The 22,100-nt window shown below is 33.6% G+C and overlaps 2 protein-coding genes and 1 pseudogene across 2 annotated transcripts; 2 read left to right on the top strand and 1 right to left on the bottom strand.

The window, feature by feature from the left end:
- Positions 1 to 2,274: 2,274 nt before the first annotated feature.
- LOC120148694 lies at positions 2,275 to 5,352 on the bottom strand (annotated as a pseudogene).
- On the top strand, positions 2,577 to 21,966 carry LOC120148697 (cyclin-P3-1-like). Its single transcript, XM_039161738.1, has 3 exons — positions 2,577 to 2,583; positions 21,053 to 21,467; positions 21,648 to 21,966. The coding sequence occupies exons 2-3, from the start codon at positions 21,067 to 21,069 to the stop codon at positions 21,886 to 21,888; spliced, it is 642 nt and encodes a 213-aa protein (XP_039017669.1). The 5' UTR covers positions 2,577 to 2,583; positions 21,053 to 21,066; the 3' UTR covers positions 21,889 to 21,966.
- Positions 14,727 to 18,680, top strand: LOC120148696 (F-box protein At1g55000-like). Its single transcript, XM_039161737.1, has 2 exons — positions 14,727 to 15,143; positions 17,947 to 18,680. The coding sequence occupies exons 1-2, from the start codon at positions 14,742 to 14,744 to the stop codon at positions 18,319 to 18,321; spliced, it is 777 nt and encodes a 258-aa protein (XP_039017668.1). The 5' UTR covers positions 14,727 to 14,741; the 3' UTR covers positions 18,322 to 18,680.
- Positions 21,967 to 22,100: the final 134 nt, after the last annotated feature.

Raw genomic sequence — 22,100 nt, forward strand, 5'->3', positions numbered from 1 at the left:
AGTATCTTAATTATCACTTTTGTTTCGTTTTGATTTTTAAAATCATACATAATATTACGTTTTCGGTTTCATTATGGTCTCCAACTGTTAAAAAACTAACATAACTGTTGATGTTGTAATTTTATTTATTTTTTCATTGGTGACATGGCATTATTTTATGATGACATGTCAACATTATTGTTATTTTTAACGACAAATGAGCAAAATGAAACTAAAACTAAACGTTAGATATGATTTAAAAAAACAGTTGGGTGGCTAAAATAAAATGAAAGCGATAATTAGATACTAAGCATGTAGTTTACCCTAAAAAACTCTAAATTACTTCAAATCCAATGAGTGGAAATGAAGATAAAATTTGCATCAAAATTTAATGGTTCATGTTTATTGCTTGTGCTAGTATCCATAATTTAATAGGATAAATGGGTTAATAAAGACAACTTTTTCTTTATTTTCGCTGTTACTCAAATGTATTTTTTCTTCTTCCAATTGAAACATTAATCTTCTAAAAAAAATTATTACACGTGACTTAAATTTTTACAATTTCTCTAATTATTATTTATCTTTAAAGAAATCGTAAAACTAGTCCTAAAAAAATTCTTGGGTGTTACACGAATCACCTTGGCCGTATCCACGCAACTTTTTTTTTTCATTTCCAAGTTTGGAAAATGGTTAAATCACTTTAAGTGTCCCTAAACCCCTCAATTTCACAAAAAGGACAAAGAGGTTACCAAGAGATCAATTTGGTCCTCGAAATACCACTTCAAACTTCTAACTCTAATTTTAGGTTGTGACAATGGAGTTTCAAAGGAATTTATTGTTACGGAATTTTGTTAGAGATATTGGAGAAATGCAAGAGGAGTTTTGTTGCAATGAGTTTTCAGTTGCGTGGAATAATTCTTAATCGATCAAGTAATACTTCAACATATGTTACATAAGAATTGAAGTTGTTGAAGATTCAAAGATCAATTTTCTAATGAAATTTGTGTCAACAGAGATTGTTATATATTGATTCAAATTCTAATTGAAAATTAAGTTGAATTTTGTTGTAATTATATTGGTTGAAGATTACTTGATAATTAAGTTTACTTAATGAAGAATTCTTATGAAATAAAGATTCTTGGTGACTCTATAAATAGAGAGTATGTCATAACCTATAGAATAATGAAAGAGAATTGTTTTGGAGATATATAATCCTTTTGTAGTCTTTGTAATTTTCATAATTTAAGTTACAAAGTGAGTTTTGTATGAATGTTGGAAGACTATTTCGGGATACATGAGGTTTTGATATATTTATTAGAATATTATGTATTTGTATTCTTTGTGATCTCTATGTTTATAATGGATTATTTGTTTCTCTCGTTCGTAGAGGTAGATAAGACTAAATCATGTTAAATCTCGTCTCTTACATGTGTCTTATTTTATGTTGATTTTATTTCCTTTATTTTCCTTTTTTTTATAAATTCCTAACATAATGTTATGTGTTATGATATACTATTATATGTTCGAGAAACAACACAGTTAAATCACATATATTTTTTGTTCTTGATAAGGAGTGACACGTACATGAGATATTTTGGTTTATATTATCTTGATATGTGTAATGTTTAGCAAGTAAATTTATGGATTTTTAGTATTAAAACCATATGCATGTCATGTTTGGATTAAATTACTCAACGTGTCAAAATTTGATTTAGAATTTATTTTATTAACACGGCATGTGAAAGTTGCCAAAATATATAGTATAATATAAGCATAAGCATGTTTTAATTTTGTAAAGTAATATTTTGAGTTGAGAATAGCATCAAAATACTTTTTAAGAACAAAGGGTAAAATTATTTAACATAAGCAATTTTGATGTGGAAGGACAAGCAACCCAATTATCAAGCCCTAACATAGTAGAGTCAATGCAACATCGAAGGTAAGCCTGTGGAAGGTACATTTGTTTGCTCCTAACGTGTTACCAACAAATCTCCTAGAGTCAGTCCCTCTGAAATTTTTGAAATTTTCCTATATTTTAAATTTTTATGCATATTTTCTATTGATTACAATTTTCGTCCCCTAAAATTTTATAAGTTCGTTCTCCTCTAAAACTTTTTAAATTTACCCTCCTAACACAACTTTGCGCCCGTCCACGTGGCCAACAAGACTTTGCTTGAAAAAACAAAAACTACACTTGTTTAGTTCATTTTGCTCTCAAGTATAAAATTCTTGTAGCCATGGATTAATATTTAAGAATTTTGGCTGAATTCAAGAAATTTAATTAGGTCTCTCCACAGTTAGTGCATTAGAGGGTTACATATAAATACATTTATACATTAAAAATCCTTCAGGAACCCACAATGGCTTCTGGAGAAACTATAGTTCCATTATCAAAGCTACAATTACTATACAGAAGTTCAGGCACAACTTACTTGACTTCTCTTGGCAACCTCTAGATTCTCGGAAACCGCTGCAGTTAAATTAGGATCTTCAAACCCAAGCTCGGTACCCAGTCTGCGGTGAGGTAGGATTTGAAAGAGTGGATTCAGCAAAAGAGAAAAGGAAAAGGAAAATGAAGAAGTAACATGTCGGAAAAGCTGAGCAGTTATGGGGAGGGTAAGCTCTAGAACTGAATGGCCTAGTGTTTCACCCTGACTCCCATAGTTTGGCAAAATCGAATGCCTAATTGCACTTGCACTTCTAAAAGGAAAATGGTCAGCTAGGGTGATGACCATTTTCTCTGTCCCCAATAAGACCAAAGTGAAATGCTAACATAGAGACCATGATGATAAATTAAAATTTACTTACTTTGGATCAGCACCATTTTCTGAACTTCTTTAATAGCCCAACTAGCTGCATATAATGAGATCTTCCCCACCTGATTGAAAATGATGGTAAAGTTTGTGATTTAAAGTCCATGAACTTCACAAACACACGAAAAAGAAGCTCTGAATACTTTTGGGGAGAATTTTATTAGGCTGACCTCCAAAATTTGAAGTTTTCCATCACGGTCATTTGGAAGACAGCGGATATCTTCAGCCATTCTTACAGCCTCCCCCACACTTTCCGGAAATAAGAAGTCATCCTAACTGAACATTCGACTGAAAGTTCAACAAGGAAATAAGTCAATTTTAGTATGGCTATAATCCAAATAATAAACTTCTAAATGAGATAAAATCATTAACTTAAATACAGTAAAAGTTGAGTTTATCAAGTCTCGCCGATCTCAGCCTACTAATTCAAAAAGATACAGATTAAACACTTAAATTCATTTTTTTCCCATTTAAATTCCATAATAATGCACCATCCCTGGAAGGAATTATTGTTCCATAACTTTAAATTAGATACAACAGAAATTATGTCCAGAGTTTATGAACAACGTGACCTTTATTTTATACAACACCAGGCCATAATTGTTTGTCTGTCGGCAGAGTTAATTTCAAACATTGTTATATTGGACATATTCAATGACCACAAACACCAACAAACATGGAAGGTTATTTATCAGAGAGACCTACCTGAAGGTTCCTCACTTGGAAAGGGCAACCAGCAGGGAGAAAGACAGCTTGCCCCAAATGCTGTTCAAATGACCATGGCACCACTCCTGTAAACGAAAAGGACCAACTTCATCATCTTCTATACTAATGATTATATAATAGCAACGAAAAGAAAATATTGATATTTCACTGCATTAAAAATTAGAATAAGATTTTCCAGGAAAACTTGTTTTAACCCAGAACTCCAATTTAATCTTATAAACTTTTCACAGAAGTAGGGGAAAACTTGTTTTAACCCAAACTCCAATTTAATATACTATAAAATTGGTCTAAAAACATTTTACAGAAGAAGGTTGTCATCTTATCCTCACCAAATTCTTGCCTAAGTTTTCTCTTATGATGCTCATTCAGGTACATCACTTCATCATACGGAGGACACGTCACCTAAAATTGAGAATAGAAAATCATCAACATGGGTTTTTATACAATGTCTTAAAGATGTAGCTTCTACAACTAAGAGCATAAACATACAGAACCACTTTCAGCGTTTTCAGGCTTCCCGAAATCCTTCCAATGCTTTTGCATATACTCAGTTAACTTCGGAACATCCTGTCTACGAAAGACATCCCAACTAGCTCCCGCTTTAGGATTTCCTATCACATCCCTGCTATCCCCATTTAACTGTTCAAAATTCACAAGTTTCTCTGCAATCGTTGTTGTTTCAGTTTCTTGATCCTCATGTACATCAGATGTGCTCTTGTGTTCATCATCCATATCAGGTCCATCAATAGATAAAACACATAACCCTTTTTCATCTGACCTTGTGTTCGGATCCCCCAAGGACTCATTTACCTCAGATTCCCCATTGGTTTTGTGTATATCCCCTTTTGTTTTCTGACCAATTACCTTCACTTCATTTGTATGAACCAACAAATACACCTGAAAAACAATTCAAGTCAATGAGTACACTTCAACACAGAAGATTCAGATTTGATTTTAATCATTATGAAAAAGCCTAGGAGGTACCCAGACTTCTTTAATGTGTCAATAGAAAATTCATTGTCTCTTTCAGATGAAAACATTTAAGCTAGAATTATACAAAAAGAGGCCTTGATCTTGCAAGTATGATAGATTGGAATTGCAGCAAGATGATACCAAAAACCAAAGTCTTATTCAAGCATTAAATTCCAGCATAAAACACAGATTAATCCTTCGATACACTTTTGAGACAAAAATAAAAACATATAACATTTCTGATACAACTAATCATTGTAATAATCAATCAACAGGATTTTATTTTCTTCTTTTTCGTTTAAAAATTCTGCACAAAATGTAGTCAGGGACAGGGAAAATGCATCTTACCATATCTCGCATTTTGAAATGGAGATTGGTTACTGAATTCCCTCTATCAAGTTCTTCATAGGTCCCGTAAGATAAATAAATATTAGGTCCAGCATCATTTTGCAAGGAATAATGGGGCAATTTTGCAGCGTCATTTAGGAGACCCAACCTAGAATGAATGAACTCAAGTAAAGGGAGTTTACTAATAAACTCGGGTCTCTGGTACATCAGAAACTCTTCTGAAGCACTGGGAGAAGGCCAATCTTTTAACTTCAACATTTCCAAGGACCCATTTTCATGTGTCCGTCCCTCTGTGTATAACCTGACATCATTTCAAACCCGACGTGGATATATAAGAAGAATGCGACACATAATTTCAATCAAATTACAGACATATCAAAATCACACATATAAGCAGGCAGCAGCATAGCGCCTACCTCCGACCAGTCTATGCAATTTATGGCTTTCACCATTCTGGTCTCATCTTTTATTTTCTCATCTGCCGTTTCCTGAATTCCTCTCCATATAACCCGCAGATCCCTACTTGATATGGAAGAGCTGTCAAACACCTCTTTAACAATCACAGGTTCACCCTTGCTCCAATGCTTTCTAAAATCAGCAATCCCTTCTGCTTTAATATCTTGAGATGACAGGCAATATAAAATATTATCATCACAACCCTCTCTGTCAGCAAACTGACAAAGTCTGGGATTATTTAATTCAATCTTTTCTGAAGTCTCAACATCATAAACCTTACATCCACTAACCATTTCCTCTACATTTTTAACCATTTTTGCAATCCAATTCCTCTCCATATACCAGTCACAAAGATGGATGGACTGTTAAACAACATTCAATTCAATAATTTCATCTCATTTTCGGATAATGAGATTTCGTCTAAAGAAAATGATCGAATTAAAGCGTTAAACATCACTACCTATCGTAAGGGGCACGTCATACCGAGTGTGTTAATCGAAAATGTTTCATCCCTGAACATAATGCCTTTAGTTAGACTAAAAAGACTGCCAATAGATACTTCTCACATGAGAATCTACCAGAACGTAATTCGAGTATTTGATGAGACCAAAAGGAAGGTGATTAACAAGATTGAGGTGTCGTTAACCATCAGACCTGTCACCTATAATATTAAATTTTTAGTAATGAACAACATGTCTTCCTACAATTGTCTTTTGGAAAGACATTGGATTCATCAAGCTAGTGCAGTACCATCCACACTGCATCAAAAAGTTAAGTTTATTATCGATAGAGCCCTGGTAATTATTAATGCTAGGGATTTAAATAGCGTTTGCGGTCGTGCTTTCGGTCGCGTCGCGTTTATCGCGGTTGCGAACATAACGGATGCCATCGCGGTTACTGCGGATGTCGCGATCGTGAATTTTCTTAAAGTTCTCACCACTTATCCTAAACTATAATAATTATAATTATAATTTTAAAAAATCATTTTAATGATTTTTAGAATGTTTTCTAAACGAAAAATAACATATATATAATATAGTTTAATCAAATATTAAACTCAGTGATAAGATACGATAATTAATTAATAATAACATTGTGAATATATTATTATTTAAAAGAAATAAGACTATCAACATAGGAAAAACTCAAAAAAATAAAATATATAAAAATAAATTACCCGTTATTATTCATTTACCAAAATCAACATATTATAACTTAAAACTTATAAAATTAAAAATAACACATTATTTATTTTTTTAAAAACCTATAACATAAGTAAAAAAATATCAAATCCAAAAAATAATTAATTTATTAGGTCTGTTTTGGTTCAAACCTATAACATTAAAAGTAAAAAATTAATAAACTTATTATTGGGCCTGTTTTGGTCCAAGCCTAAAACATTAAAAGTAAAAAATAATTATTTAAAACATAAAATATAACTAAAAAATTATTAAATCCCTTCTTCTGTATCGTGAGTGAGAGGGGAGGTAGAAACGCAGAGCAAATATTGTGAAAATATAGATTTTTTTTTGTTAAAATTCGTCCATTTTCTTCTTTATTTTTTCATGTTTTTAACTTTTCTTTGCTTGCTAGCTTGATTCCTACCAAAAATACCCAAAAAATCTTACTTTGTTGTTGTATGTTACAGTTATGGATGTTTTTCCCTCCAGTAAGAGGGCTAGCGAGCTTGATACGCAATTCTCACCCACAAAGTTTCATTCCCAGTTGGTAAGGCTAAGAGATAATATGGTATTTCCGTCTTTGAATTGCCTGTAAAAAAAAGAAAAATACCATTTTTTGAAGTAACTGTGTTGTTGGTGATGTTTGGTGTTGTAACGGGGATTAACGGGAAAAACGGTCTATTATAGCCGCGATCGACCGTTACTCGTTAAATTGCGGCTGTTATCGGCCGTTATAGGTTTGATTCCGTTTCACACTGTGATTTTGGCTGATATCGATAACGGGAGCCACCGATACCGTAATATAACGGCCGTTATACCGTTACACGATTGTTTTTTGAATCCCTGATTAACGCTGAAGAATATATCGTGGCGAGTGTGACCACGGATGCTCCATACATTGAAGTAGATGAAGAGGCGGTAGAATGTTCATTCTTCTCCTTATAATTTGTGAATGCCACATTTATGGCTGAAGGAAGAAATATTCTTAAGCCCCGACTTTCCAAGTGTACTAGAATGAAGATCAGGTAGACTTTGGGAAGAGGTGTCAAGACAGGAAGAGGGTTTGGGAAGCTGCTGCAAGGAATGATTAATCCATTCATTCCTATATCAAAACTATATCAGTTTGAGATTGGTTTTCAGCCCAATCACCAACAAAAGAGGAAAGAAATTCAGAAGAACTGAGAAAGACGATTGACTAGATTAATTGGAACTGAGTTTCAATGGGAACCTATGGTCTTCTCACCTCTTTACGACATATTTAAGTCAGGTGGTTATGTGTTTTAGACCACCTCATCAAATTTGGAAGTGACTCTGAAAGATTTGAGTATCAACGTCTTAATCACAGAAAATGCGGAAGATGTAAATAGATTCGAAATCCGCCCACTACCACCTGGGTTTGTGCTTAGCAATTGGTCGGTGGAAGAATTACATGTGATTTTCAAGTGTCTTTTAGAGTAATATTCAAACTATCCCTATTTGCCTATACTCGGGGCAGTAGGCGATCTTTTGTAAGGGTGAATAAACATTTTGATTTAAATTCAATAAAACATGCAATTTCTTTCATGGCAAACAGTTTTCTTGTTTCATTTATTTTAAATTCAATTTTTTACTTTTCTTCATTTCAGTACTCCACTTCATTCTCTTTCGAATTTAATTTTTAGTTGTTCCGTGTGGGATATTTTCCTCTCACGCATACACATTTTCTTTTTTTCCTTTAAGTCCCCAGATAACGATAATGCAGACACTGATGATCCTGACCCGGAGGTGGATTTTGAATCGGTCATTTGTCTCGGGGAAGTTGATGAACGCGACAATGAAGAGGAGTGCAACTTGCCTACTGAATTGTTGAGAATGGTAGAAGGAGAAGACAAAAAAATACTGCCACATGAGGAGAAGATCGAAATCTTGAATCTGAGCACTGAAGATGAGAGTAAGAAAGTTAAAATCGGCACAACTCTTTTGGTTGAAGCAAAACAAAACTTGATAGTCTTACTTCAAGAATACAAAGATGTGGTCACATGGTCGTATCAATATATGCCGGGGCTAGACACAGATATGGTTGTCCACAAGCTGTCAATCAAACCAGAATGAGAACCCGTGCAACAAAAGCTAAAGAGAATGCGACCCAAAATGCTCCTTAAGATCAAAGAAGAGGTCAATAAGCAATTCGATGATGGTTTCCTTCAAGTGGCCAAGTATCCGGAGTGGGTGGCCAACATAGTGCTGGTTTCGAATAAAGACGGGAAAGTGTGCATGTGTGTCAATTATCGGGACCTTAGCAAGGCAAGTCCCAGGGATAACTTTCCTATGCCGTACATAGACACTCTGGTGAACAATACTGCCGGGAACGTCTTCTACTCGTTCATGGAGGGATTCTCAGGATATAACCAAATTAAGATGCATCTTGAAGACATGGAAAAGACCATTTTGTCATAATGTGGGGAACTTTATGCTACAAAGTGATACCCTTTGGATTAAAGAATATTGGGGTAACATATCAGAGAGCTATTGTGACCTTGTGTCCACGATATGATGTACAAAGAAATCGAGGTCTATGTCGACGATATGATTATCAAGGTACAAACCGAGAATGAACATGCCGAGAATCTGATAAATCTCTTCCAGAGATTAAGAAAGTTTCAATTGAGATTGAACCCTCGAAAGTGAACTTTCGGAGTAACATCTATGAAGCTGTTAGGCTTCGTGGTCAGTAGAAAAGGCATCGAAGTCGATCCCGATAAGGTTAAGGCTATCTAGAATCTACCTCCTCCACAAACACAAAAAGAAGTTAGAGGTTTTTTGGGTAGATTAACTACATAGCACATTTTATATCTCAGTTAACCGATAAATGTGACCCAATCTTTCACCTTCTCCGAAAGAACAACCCTAGAGCATGGGATGAGAAATGTCAAACTGCATTCGGGAAGATAAAGGAGTACTTATATCACACTCCTATCTTGATGTCCCCTATCACGAGAAAATCTCTTTTCTTATATCTATCCATATTCGAAAATTCAATTGGGTGTGTCCTGAGTCAACATGATGAATTTGGAAAGAAGAAAATGGTCATTTACTACTTGAGCAAGAAGTTAACTGATTGCAAGGTCAGATATCCTCCTATCGAGAAGATTTGTTGTACATTAGTCTGGGCTACAAGGAGACTCAAACAATACATGTTGTATCACACCACTTGACTGATTTCCAAGTTAAATCCACTAAAATACATGATGAGTGTGTCTACTCTCTCTGGAAGGTTTGCCCGATGACATATGATGTTATCTGAATTTTGACATCGAGTATGTGAGCCAGAAATCCATAAAATGGAGTGTCATGTCAGATTTCTTGGCAAACAGAACTAATGAAAAATATAAGCCGCTAGACTTCGACTTCCCAGACGAAGACTTGATGACCATATCCTTAGAAGAAACAAGTACTTTAACAGATAGTTCTTGGAGAATGCATTTTGATTGTGCATCAAATGCATTAGGACATGTCATCGGGGCCATACTGGTCTCCCCAGAAGGGAATCATTACCCATTCACTAGCAGACTGAATTTCGATTGTACCAACAACATGGCAGAATATGAGGATTGTGTTTAACTTCACGACGAATGAGTAATCTGTAACACAACAAGAAAAAACCAGTTTCATGTAAAAGTTTTCAGGCCAAGTTTCACGACAAAATGTATTGGGCTAGAAGACGATCCAGGAGCCACTTTCCAATACTTTAAGCTCCGTTTCAACTTCACGTTGAAGGATATCATGCTCAATTCGACTCAACCCCACGGCAGGGGAGTCATTTGTAATTCATACCAAATCAGCTATAACAAATCAATCATCGGATTCCAACTCTATAATAGATGATATTTGATAAGACGAGAATTGACTCCCGTAACAGAGGACGTTAAATGTTACATTCATGATGGGCGAAATTGATGTCTTTAAATCTTTGCTCTATTTCGTTACACGATAATGGGCAAAGAGGGGCAGTTGTACACACACTATTTCGTCCCATTTTTATTGTATATCATATGGTATACACGTTATATATCACATATTTATAATATATATATATATATATATATATATATATTACATTTATGTTTATAATATATATATATATATTACACTTTTTATTACATTTTCAGGCCCAAACACAAGTACAAATTACGGCCCAGCATTACACCGCAACCCGGATCCACTGGAGCAACCCGAATCGGTCCAGACCCGAGTCAGCTAGGCTTTGAAACCCTAGCTTCCCACCATTTCCTCAGTGTCGTATCCACCTTTCGAAGGTTCCTCACGCCTCACGCCTCACGCACCAACCTGTCGTTTTCTTCAATCAACCAACCGTTCTTCTCGGCCATCAACGTCGTGGACTCGTGGGACTCACCAACAACCAACAAATGAAATGTTTTAGTCCAAAAGAAATTCTAAAACAAACTAAAAATATGATTTTTCTTAGACTATATATATATCTATGCACATGTAACACGAAAATACAAGAAAAAATACAAAAGAAATACAAGGCAATCGGAGCAAGAAATTTTTGTAAACTTTCGAAAGTGAAATCGAAATAAAGAATGTATTTTTTTTACCTCGTTCGTTTTGTGCCTTTGCATGTAGTTTTTTCCTTCCCTATTTTTTGGGTTCGAAAACGGCGATGAACATAGGGGAGAGCCGATATTTTCAATCTCAGATCTAGCCTTCCCCGATGCTAGTTTTAAAAATAATTTTTTTTATTGTTCGCCGCCGATGAACGGAAGTCGACGAGGCGGCGACCGACCAATTTTTGGGTTTCACGGCCGTGTTCTTCATTTCCATGAAGAACATTTCAAAGGTTTTTCGGGCTCTTCGATTTGATCTATTGAGAGGGGAAATTATGAAAATTTGATTAAGATTTTAGGTTTTATAGTGACCCATCAACCCGTATTTTGGACCCGCTGACTCGATCCAGGGATTCAAGATCACCATGTTTTTGTATAAAAAGGAGAATTACTGTTTCAGTCCCCCGTTTTTAAAACCCTAATTTTCCCCTAAATTCTCATTTTAACTTCGGTTTGCTTTGAAATTTACCCCCCCCCCCAATTTATTTTTATTTCGAATCAGTCCTTTATTACTAATATATATATATATTATTTTTGTTATTTAATTTAGCATTAATATTTATATAATTTTTATCTACTTTTTTCTTTTCTTTTTTTATTTTTCTTTTTATTTATTTAATAATACATTTTATTAGATATAAATTTATTTATTTATTTTTGTGTTTTTCTTATTTTTGTTTTCATTTTTTTAATTCCATTATTTTTTCTCCTTTTATTTTTTATTTAATTTTATTAATTTTTTATTTCATCTTTATTTATTTTATCATTTTATTTTATTTTATTTTTTATCTTTCTTTTATTTATTTTAATATTTTTCCTTTTTACCTTTTATTATTTATTTTTATTATTTTATTTATTTAGCTATTTTTTAGTATTTTTATTTTTTTCTATTTTGTTTCTTTTCTTTATTATAGTATTTGTTTATATTTAATTTTTCAATTAGTATTCCTATATTTATGCATTTTTCTTTCTTTTTATTTCAATTCGACTGTCCTTTATTTGCTTTGTTTTTATTTTATTCCTTTTAATTCATCGGTATGTATTTTTTAATTCGATTATGCATTTTATTACATCTAACACTTTTCTTGATTTTCTTAAGGGTATATGTTAAAATCTATTAAAGGTAAGTATTTTGGATCAAATTTTACCTTTTACTTTAACTTATCATTTTCATAATTAAGACAACTGGAAATTAATTAATACTAAAAGGGCAGTTCAAGGGTGTTAACCCTTCCTTGACTGTAATTATCTCTAGAATCTGACATATCTTTGGTAAGATGCAGGTTAGGTGAGAAATCGAGGTATCCGATCAACCTATTTGTTTTTAAAATAAATAATCAGTGGCTACTCTAACGTTTTATTCAAGTCGAAACCCAATTTCGAGCCCACCCAAAAGACGGTCGTGACACCATGGAGTCTACTGCAACTGCGTATAATCTGGATGTACTATCTTGCAGGCAACGTAGAGCTTAAATTAAGCTAGTTGATTGCTTTTCTTTTCATTAAAAAATATTTAATGGAAAAACTACCACGGTGATTAAAAATTAATATAATTACACATTTAATCTCGTTATATTCTATCAATTTGGTAATAAATTTAATTTAATTCAATAAATTTTATTCTCTAACATGTCATTATCTTTTTTTAATTTAAATTTAATTTATTAATAATTTTTCACTTTTCACACATTAGATAAATTTTAATAAAAAAATATTGTAAACTTTTAACAAAACAAAATGACTTGTTTTAATGGTTATAGTTGCTCCACCTCTCCAACGTAGCTTGAAGTTCAACTCTCGTTTTCCCCAATTTTGGATTCAAAACTTTTCATCCAATTAAACACTGACATATATTACTAGTGATATTGTAATTAGTAAAAAATTAATAGAATACGTAAATAATAACAAATTAGATATGTAATTATGTCAAATTTTTAACTATCAAATCAGTTTCTTCGTTAGATGTTAACTACATATGATTTAATTAATATCATTTACATAGTTAAGTGCCTAATTAAATATGATAATGATTAATGATCAATGATCAAATTGGAACTAGGGCTATAAACGAGATAAGATAGATCGCGAGCTGCTCGATATCGACTCAATCAAAGCTTGATCAACTCTCGAAGTGAATGGACTCGACTCGAACTCTTAACAAGCCGAAGGGAGCTACTTGATATCTGACTCCAAAAGCTCGCGAGCAACTCAAAAAATAAATTTTTAGATTTTTAAATTAAATTATTCATAATATTAACATTTATATGTTATTTTTTCAATATAATATAAGACTTTCATATACTTAAGGGTAGGCGTGAGGAAAACTCGACTCGACTCGAAAAATTAATATTTTTTAATTTCAAGTTATTCGATTCAACTCGAATTATAAATTCTTTGAGTTCGAGTTGATTTGAAATTTGAAATTTTGAGTTACTCGAAAAATCAATAATTTGACTAAGTATTTTAACAATTTTATGATTTAGTCCAGGGTTTCATTATTCCTTCAATCCCTTATTCATTTTAAGTCTATTTTTTTTACCAAATTGGAATCATATGCTCCTAAATCATTGTAGAATATCTATGTACTTTCTACTCCTATTTTTTATAACAAGTTTTCTATTTTTCAATTTAATCCCTCATTTTTTCATAATTTTCTTATTCTTCAATTCGTTCTTTATTTTAAGTCTGTTTTCACCAAATTTGAACTACATGCTCATATACCACTATAAAATACCTATGTAACTTTAATTATTATTATTTTACTAAAAATGTATTGTCCTTTTATTTAGTCTCTTAACTTTACATTTTACTCAATTTGGTCCTTTAACTATAATTGTTTATAAATTCTTTATTCCCATCTTCCTTGACTACTTTATACTCTCATCAATATTTTACCCTCAAAATAATTTATTTAAAATATAATATTGTGAATATATTTTATAATTTTAGATTGTATTTGATATATTATATAGCATTATAATGTGAAAAAATATGATATATATATATATATATATATATATCTTATATGGTTAGAGAAAGTCAAAAAAATTAGAATTACTTCTTACCATAATACTATAAATAATTATAATAAAATTAACATAGAAACTCAACTAACTCGCATCGAATAGCTCGGCTCAAATTTTTTTAAACTCGATTGGACTTGAAAAATTTTCAAGTTAAGTTCGAGATATAAAATACGACTCGTTAAATCAAAATTTCAAGTAAAATACGACTCATCAACTCAAAGGTTGAGCTTGAGTTTGAGCTTCAATCAAGTTGAGTCTAAGAATATTTTGAGTTCAATTTTTTTGAGTTAGATTCCATCTCCAAATTTTTAAGCTAGTGAGTAGTGAGCTTGCAAGTCTAGCTTTAATTTTTTTTTATTTTGAGTTTGATTGAATTTAATAATTTTAAGCTCGTGAGATTTCAAATCGAGTCGAGCTCAATTTTACCTTTACGAATTGAGTCAATCGTTTACAACCCTATTTGTAACTGTCCCACAACTAAGTGGTTCATATAATTTACCCAACTTTTAAAATCCCTCTCAACTCTTAACAGGCTGCTTAAATGACCCAAAGATTTGGGAATGTGGGCTATGATTCATGAGATTTAAATGAATAAAAGGGATAGTCAGAAATTTTATCTGTTTTGTCTTCAAAATGAGGTGTTGCTGCGATGATTACGATGACGAATCAACCATCACCACCCCCCTGATCTCCTCCTCCTATTCCGTCGTTATCGATTCAACTGCCACAATCTCCCCGGTGAACTCCCATTTCGCAGCTCTCATGTGCCCAGACACTCTCCGTCTCATTTTCGAGAACCTCTCTCTCTCGGATTTGGCACGTGCCAGCTGCGTATGCAAGACCTGGAACGCCGTCGCTTCCGATGAAGATATGGTTGTGGAGGCATTCAAGGCTCCCTGGAAGCTTCTCGATGTGGTAGGGAAGCCTTGCTCTAGAAATTTCTGGAGAGATAATGGGATTGGGAAGTTCGCTATCTCGCATCGGATTTTGAGGGGAGAGACTGTCGCCAGTCTTGCTGTTAAGTACTCTTCTCAGGTAAACAATTCATGGGAAATTTTATGATTTTTTTTCTGGATTTGTCTTTTGCATTATTAAAAGGGTAGAAATGGGGAATTTATGATTCTTTTTTGTTTAATCTTTTGTCCTTTTATTAGTACAATTGTCTGTTTATTGAATCAAAAGGTCAAAAGTGAATCGCATTTTACTTATATGAACAGTTTATAATAATGAACTTCCTTGACTGTCTATACTTTTCCTGTATTCCTCTTGAAATTTGCGTGTTATGCTTCTAATGGAAATTTAAGACTTGCATGGAGATGTGATTGGAGAGGCTTAAGCCCTAAGGCAAAATGGGTAGGAAATTTGACAAAGAAAAGGAAGGAGCCTTGGTCTTATCTTAATGAACTCTTTTAATCATTTTGTTATCCTTCATTGAATTGCCCGGCTTTATCCAAACTTTTCTGCTTGTCGATGCTGCTGCTGGGAAAATATTTGTAGGGACCTCTGTTTAATTTCTAATGAAATGAATTCTGTCTTGTTGACCAAAAGAAAAAAAGGGAAACGGTACGAACACAGGATTTAATTTGATCAGTGTTATTGTTGGTTGAGACTTGAGAGCTTTTGGGTTTGGTGACTATGGTAGCTGAAATTACTTGATCACTGATTGTCATTTGCTTTTCTGTTGTGAAACCTTTGTATTTTAGCAATTTAACTTTCACCTCGTGCTTAGCTCAATGGCAAGTTAATTAGTGGTTTAGCTATACAAGTTACTAAGAATTCCCATTAGATCACAGCTTACAGGAGAATTTTTTTTTTGATAGGACTTACAGGAGAATTTATAAGAATTCAGAAGATCTTCATTTAATGATTCATGGTTGAACGTAACTCTGGTCTTGATTCCAAACTCTCTAATGGTATGAAGTCTTTTCATGCTTATAATTGAATAGAAAAACTGATCAGCCCAATAATTTCTGAATGCTTCAGTGCAACAATATGATAATTCAATGAGCACATCCATCCTTCCTCTTTGAATGAGAGCTGGGTCAAGTAGGTCAACATGAGTAGTTCTTCTTTTAGATTCTTTCTCCTTCAGAAGCAGACCGAAGAATACTCAAAACCTTATAGTGTAACCTTGCTTTGACCAGTGGCCTTTACCACTTCAGCTTTAGATTCTTATGGTTGGATTAGCCCTATCGTTGCCTTGCTTTTATTTTCCTGCATCCCTTCCGATCAAGTGACCAACTTATGTCAGTGACAACAATAATAGAATTACGTGTTGTATTAATCAAAGTGTCCCTAGACACTACATCATTCTTTATTGTTAGCAACTAAAGATCGTAGATGTCAAAGACTAAAAGATCATCATGGAAGCTATTGTGGTGGATTTACCTCTTGGAGGACCATAAAGCAATAGCCCTACTTCCAAGCTTGGCTAAAAACGATCTTTGATTATTGCCTCCCTCCTCTAGAATCCATAGTGTTAGGATTTATGAAGCTCGATCGATCAACGGAAATATGTCAAGGGAGTGAATTGGCTTTTTGAAATTTAGGGAGTAAGGAGTATGAAGATAGGAAAATTTGCACAATGTTTATAGTGGTTCAACTTCCTCAAAGAAGTCTACATCCACTACCTAAGTTCCTCACTTAGGATTTTCCAACAAATCCACTAATTTGTTCTTTTTTTTTCAAGGATAGAGAGTAACCTTTACAACTCCCTAGTTTTTCACTTGGTTAAACTAGAACCAAAACCCCTTTACAAAGGATAAGAAATGTCTAAACAATAAGACCTCTCTAGGTTGGTGTTTACAAAAATTTAGCTCATAAAAACAAAACCTAAGGATATACAATTAAGCTCAAAACACAAATATTTACAAGAGAAATAAAATACGATTGAATTTTTTTTACCTTGTGTATGAATGTTTGGATAGGTGTTGGTAACCTTCTTCAAGTTTCCTCAACTTGTTTTTATATGTTAGAATGAGTTACTAGTCGTTTATAGCCGTTCGGGATGATTTGGAGTCTTTGGGAGTTGAAAAATCTGCAATTCTGTGCAGGGGTTTCGAAACCATTAAAGAGGGTTTTGAAACCTTCATTTAAAATTTTGATCATTTGAACAAGGGATTTCGAAACCTTTGAGGGGGTTTCGAAAACAGGCCTAAAATTGCCTGTTTCACCTTTGAAAAACTTAAAAACTTTGAATTATTTTTGCAATGTTTAAACAAATTCAATTTGGTCCAAAAATTTTTTGCCCTTATTTGTTATATCAAAATATTAGTTCTACACATAGTTTGCCTATTTTAAGGTAGAATGGTGCTGATAAATCACATAAATGATAAACCCAAAATCATTTGGTGGTTCTTCATATAAAGCCTTTGAAATCATATCATTTTTCTATGGACTTAGCCTCTTGCATCACATGCTTCATATACTATCTACATAATGATTCTTCCTTGAGCCTTGCAGCTTGTACCATTGATTTTGAATATAGGTTGCTCTTTCTTGTGGCATAGGGTGTGCTACTGTTCATGAATCCAATTTGTACCCATGGAATACAATTTGAACACAAGGAAACATGAATTAAATGGAAGTCCATAAATTCACTTTCCGTGAATCGAAAATGCAAGTATATATATTTATATATACACACACACTAATAATCACAATAACCTAATAAAATTTATCCTATACTGGGTTCAAATGTGAGTTGAACGAAGATAATTATGACTTCCTGACCACTTTCATATATTTGGTGATTAAAATTTATCCCTACTCTGTTGCCAGTGTTTTCTTTTAGTATGACAACATGAACTTTGTATTGAGCTCCATGTTGTATTGGTAGGTTATGGACATAAAGCGAGTGAATAACATGATGAGCGACCATGGGATTTATTCAAGGGAGAGGTTATTGATCCCTATAAGCAATCCAGACATTCTTATAAATGGAACATGCTATATAGAGTTAGATGCCTACGCAAAGCGTGAAGTGGCCGTGCTGTATCCTGGCAGCAAGCCTGAGGGAAAGCTCGGAACATTGTCGAATAGAGTGACCTCCGATCGGGGCAAGAGAAGGGTGATAGATTCTTTAAAGAGAAGCATGCAAGTTGATGATGGAACTGCACAATACTATTTGTCCATTTCAGATGGTGATCCCAGAGCTGCACTCTCTCAATTCTCTTCAGACCTCAATTGGGAGAGGCAGACAGGGTTGGCCTAGATGGAAATGTACATTTGAATTCATGGGATGGAAAGGGAGCATAAATTCGCAGCAGGTAATGAATTATATTTCCTTCATTAGCATGTACTATTAAAACTGTTTTTCCATGTATTATAAAGATGCATAGTGTCGAGTGTTAATGTCGAGAAAACATTGCGGTCGTAAATTGTACCAAGAACCAAGAGTACCCGATGCTTCTCAACTAAAAGTATTTTCTACGTTTTTTGAGCCAATGGAGTGTGTATCAAGTTATTAACAGTTCCAGCCTTTGTAAAGAACCCAAAGTCTGACTCGTACCTATCAGGTCGTGTTGGTAGCCTCTCTTTGGAAAGGTTTATTTATAAACGTATATTATCCAACATACTTTTAGGAACAAAAACATTTACTATTTTAGAATGGGATGATGTCATTAAAGATACCTTTGCTTTAATAAATATTAATCTTTAATGCAAATTATGGACAGAAATTGCTTTAATGGGCATCAGTTATTAGATGGAAACTATGTGAGCTGAGCTAGTGTGTGATATTCATCGACGATAATTTTGATTTTTCCGGTGATAACAAGGGAATTTGCATACATCAATAAAACTGTTGGACTGGATGTAAGCAAAATAAACTCGAGAAAAATGTGTCACCACCGGCTCAAGGTCATCTATTGTTTCCTCCTGTGTGTTAGAACACAACATTCTAATGAGAAATGTTTCAATTAGATCAAGTAAAAAAAAAAGATTTCGTGTCGAATAATACAACATTAGCATAATAGTTCTAGAAAGTAGAAAAGAACTATTTTTTTAGGAATAATGAGTTGGGCATAAATAATTTAAGAAAATTAGAAGACAGTTCAATTCTCTACATGGAATAATAACATGAAAAATATAATTATTTATTCACAATGTTTTATTGTTGAGGATATAGAAAAGAAATTAGATCTCTACAAAAATTCAAATCGATTGATGTGTTATTTATTGTTAAAGATAGTATTATCATGTATGATTGTGATCGGATGATTTTATACTAGGAGATAAACTTGTAAAATTTTAGAGTAGAATGAATTTATGAAATTTCAAGGGTGCAACTGCTCCCACCAGCCCCAACACGAGCAAGAAGTCACTGAAAGTGTCATCCGTTTCCAAGCTACGCATGTCATTTTTCCCTTCCCGGTTGACAAATAGATTGATATCCCCATTGATGAGCAAAAAAGGTTTACAAGACAGATATGACCCGTGAGCGGATTAAATCAGGGTTCGTCTTTAATGCCTATTCGGTTATTAAATGACAGAATTTTTAAGGTCATGAGACGAACATGTTTTTGTTTACAAGGTATGGCTTGAAGTAAATAAAAGAAACTTGTTTCACAATGCCACGGTTGTAAATTACATTTGTTGATTGGTTTGACCTCGCTGTCCATACTTGATTTCTCTTATGTGTTTGTCTCATTTTATTGGTTGATGTGATACCTTGTGAGATGAAACATGGCATGCAAATTCAGAGACCAGGCTAGAATGTTTATGGGTGAAATACATTAGAGGTTACTGAATTATGTTTAAATATTTTTTTTGTTCACTGAACATTATAAAATTACAAAATGAATATTAAATTTATTAAACTATTACAAAACGGTCACTTCAGCGTTGCAATAAATTTTAAAAGTTTGATAAATTTAATGCCCATTTTGTAACGTTTCGATAGAATTTGATGACAGTTTTTAATAGTTTGACAAATTTAATGCCCATTTTGTAACGTTTCGATAGAATTTGATGACCGTTTTTTAATAGTTTGACAAATTTAATGATCATGTTGTAATGATTTGAAATTTTTAATGACCATTTTGTAACTTTTGAAAGTTTAGTGGTTAAAATGTTCATTTGAGCATAGTTGACCTCTAGTATTTACCCATTTTACATTGAGGGTCAAAATGAATTTATAAATGTTTGGGGGAGTCAAAGTATAATTTCTATTTACACTAATTTATAATTGCATAAATCATCAAGGGTCTGGAATGAAATTACCCGTTTTTCTTTAGACTATATCAAAGGCAAAACGGTGGGAAGAAAATATATAAAGATGCCAACATATCTCAAAGGGCATTTGAGGAATTTGGGATCTTACATCATATGCAAAATGGTGTTTGAAGATGAAACGATTATGGCCACTAAGAAAGGTTGCCCACATTTTTAAGCTAAAAAGTAAATCATAATTAATCTAAAGATTAGAATTAGGAAGTCACTTTCATTCTTTCAACCACCGATGAAAAGATTATCTGGGATTTTCAAGAAAGGTTGAGATATAAATTTATTTATTTTGATTGATCTGTGATGGTTATAAGGTAATATTTGTTCGAATGATTCTCAATTATTTGACAATAAATGTACAAATGACCCTGCAGACGTCGTGCTCAAACCTGAAACCTCTAAGATCGTTCCTTTAACCACTGAAATCGCTTGGTTCGTGCTTAGGTACGGATTTAAAATCTATTAAGAATATCATCTTTTATAAGTGATTGCATAAATTTATTATACTAAACCCAGATTTATGGTTCTTCTTCTCATTATGCTTATAGAGTCGGAGGATAAGGGTGACTGAAAGAAAGGCTTGAATAATTGCAATCCGAATTGGCCCACCAGGACCAAAGTCTTGCAATTAATTTCAAAACAAGTATGTTCCTTTTGTGACTCTCCCTAAAAGAAAGGAACAAACTACAAATCAAGCCCTCACAAAAAGGAAAACAGAGAATCAGGCAAGCATATGGCAACATTGATGGGTGGAGGCAAACCTGGGGACTCCAATCCTTATATTGGTTTAGGATTCGATGACTCTGGTAATTGGATTCCTGGAACTCCCACAGTTCTATCTCTTCTGTCTTCGGTTCTCGAAAGATCGGTCCGAGGGAACGAAAAGTTATTGGTTAGATCGAAAATCAAGGATAGTATTACCATATTCCATGGTTCAAAAGAACCTTCCTTGAACATTAGACAGTACGTGGAACGCATCTTCAAGTACTGCAAATGCAGCAACTCTTGCTTTGTTGTTGCCGTTATATATATCGACAGGTTCCTGCAACGAATCGATGCCTACCTTACTTCGCTCAACGTGCATCGTCTCTTGATCACAAGTGTCCTGGTGGCTGCCAAATTTATGGATGACCAGTAAGTTCAGTACATATGTTCCATGTCTTAACTTCTGTTACAGAGATAGAGAAGAGGCTAGGATGTTTTTTGTGTGTTCTGCTATAAAATTTGTTTTTGATTGAGTTTCAAATTCGAGAACACTGTTTAGATATACATGCTATAAATTTTGTTTTAGCCAATGATTGAGATGATGTGCAGGTGTTATAACAATGCTTATTACGCGAAAGTTGGGGGAGTTAGCAGAGAGGAACTGAACAGATTGGAGATGAAGTTCTTGTTCAATTTGGATTTTCGACTTCATGTCAAGACCGACGTCTTCGACAAGTACTGGCTTAAGATCCAACAAGAAGATGATGGGGAAAGCCGAACTGACCAGCATATTCACCGCCGTCGTTCGAAGAAAGATGATACCAGAAGAGGCCGGCGAATCACCAGGTAGAACCAGCCCTATAGTGCAACCTTAAGGAATCGATGACCCAAAGTTCAAATGGCATAGGGATGATTTGTGACTTGAAAAATTATTTGGTATGCTAGACCCTTTATTATACAATTTATATAGTAATATCAACCCAGTATCTATCTCAATACACTAACCATCTCAACTCTTAAATCAAAATTTCAAGCTCAAAATATAATATCAACTTCAGATCT

Source organism: Hibiscus syriacus, unplaced genomic scaffold (assembly GCF_006381635.1).
Source record: "Hibiscus syriacus cultivar Baekdansim isolate YM2019G1 unplaced genomic scaffold, ASM638163v2 tig00110984_pilon, whole genome shotgun sequence".
Taxonomy (NCBI): domain Eukaryota; kingdom Viridiplantae; phylum Streptophyta; class Magnoliopsida; order Malvales; family Malvaceae; genus Hibiscus; species Hibiscus syriacus.

What these genes read in the sequence shown, in the direction of transcription:
- LOC120148697 (XM_039161738.1), top strand. Translation starts at nt 21,067, where the DNA reads ATGGCAACATTGATGGGTGGAGGCAAACCTGGGGACTCCAATCCTTAT. An exon ending in GCCAAATTTATGGATGACCA is followed by an intron (nt 21,468 to 21,647) that starts GTAAGTTCAGTA and finishes GATGATGTGCAG; the next exon opens with GTGTTATAACAATGCTTATT.
- LOC120148696 (XM_039161737.1), top strand. Translation starts at nt 14,742, where the DNA reads ATGAGGTGTTGCTGCGATGATTACGATGACGAATCAACCATCACCACC. An exon ending in CTGTTAAGTACTCTTCTCAG is followed by an intron (nt 15,144 to 17,946) that starts GTAAACAATTCA and finishes TTGTATTGGTAG; the next exon opens with GTTATGGACATAAAGCGAGT.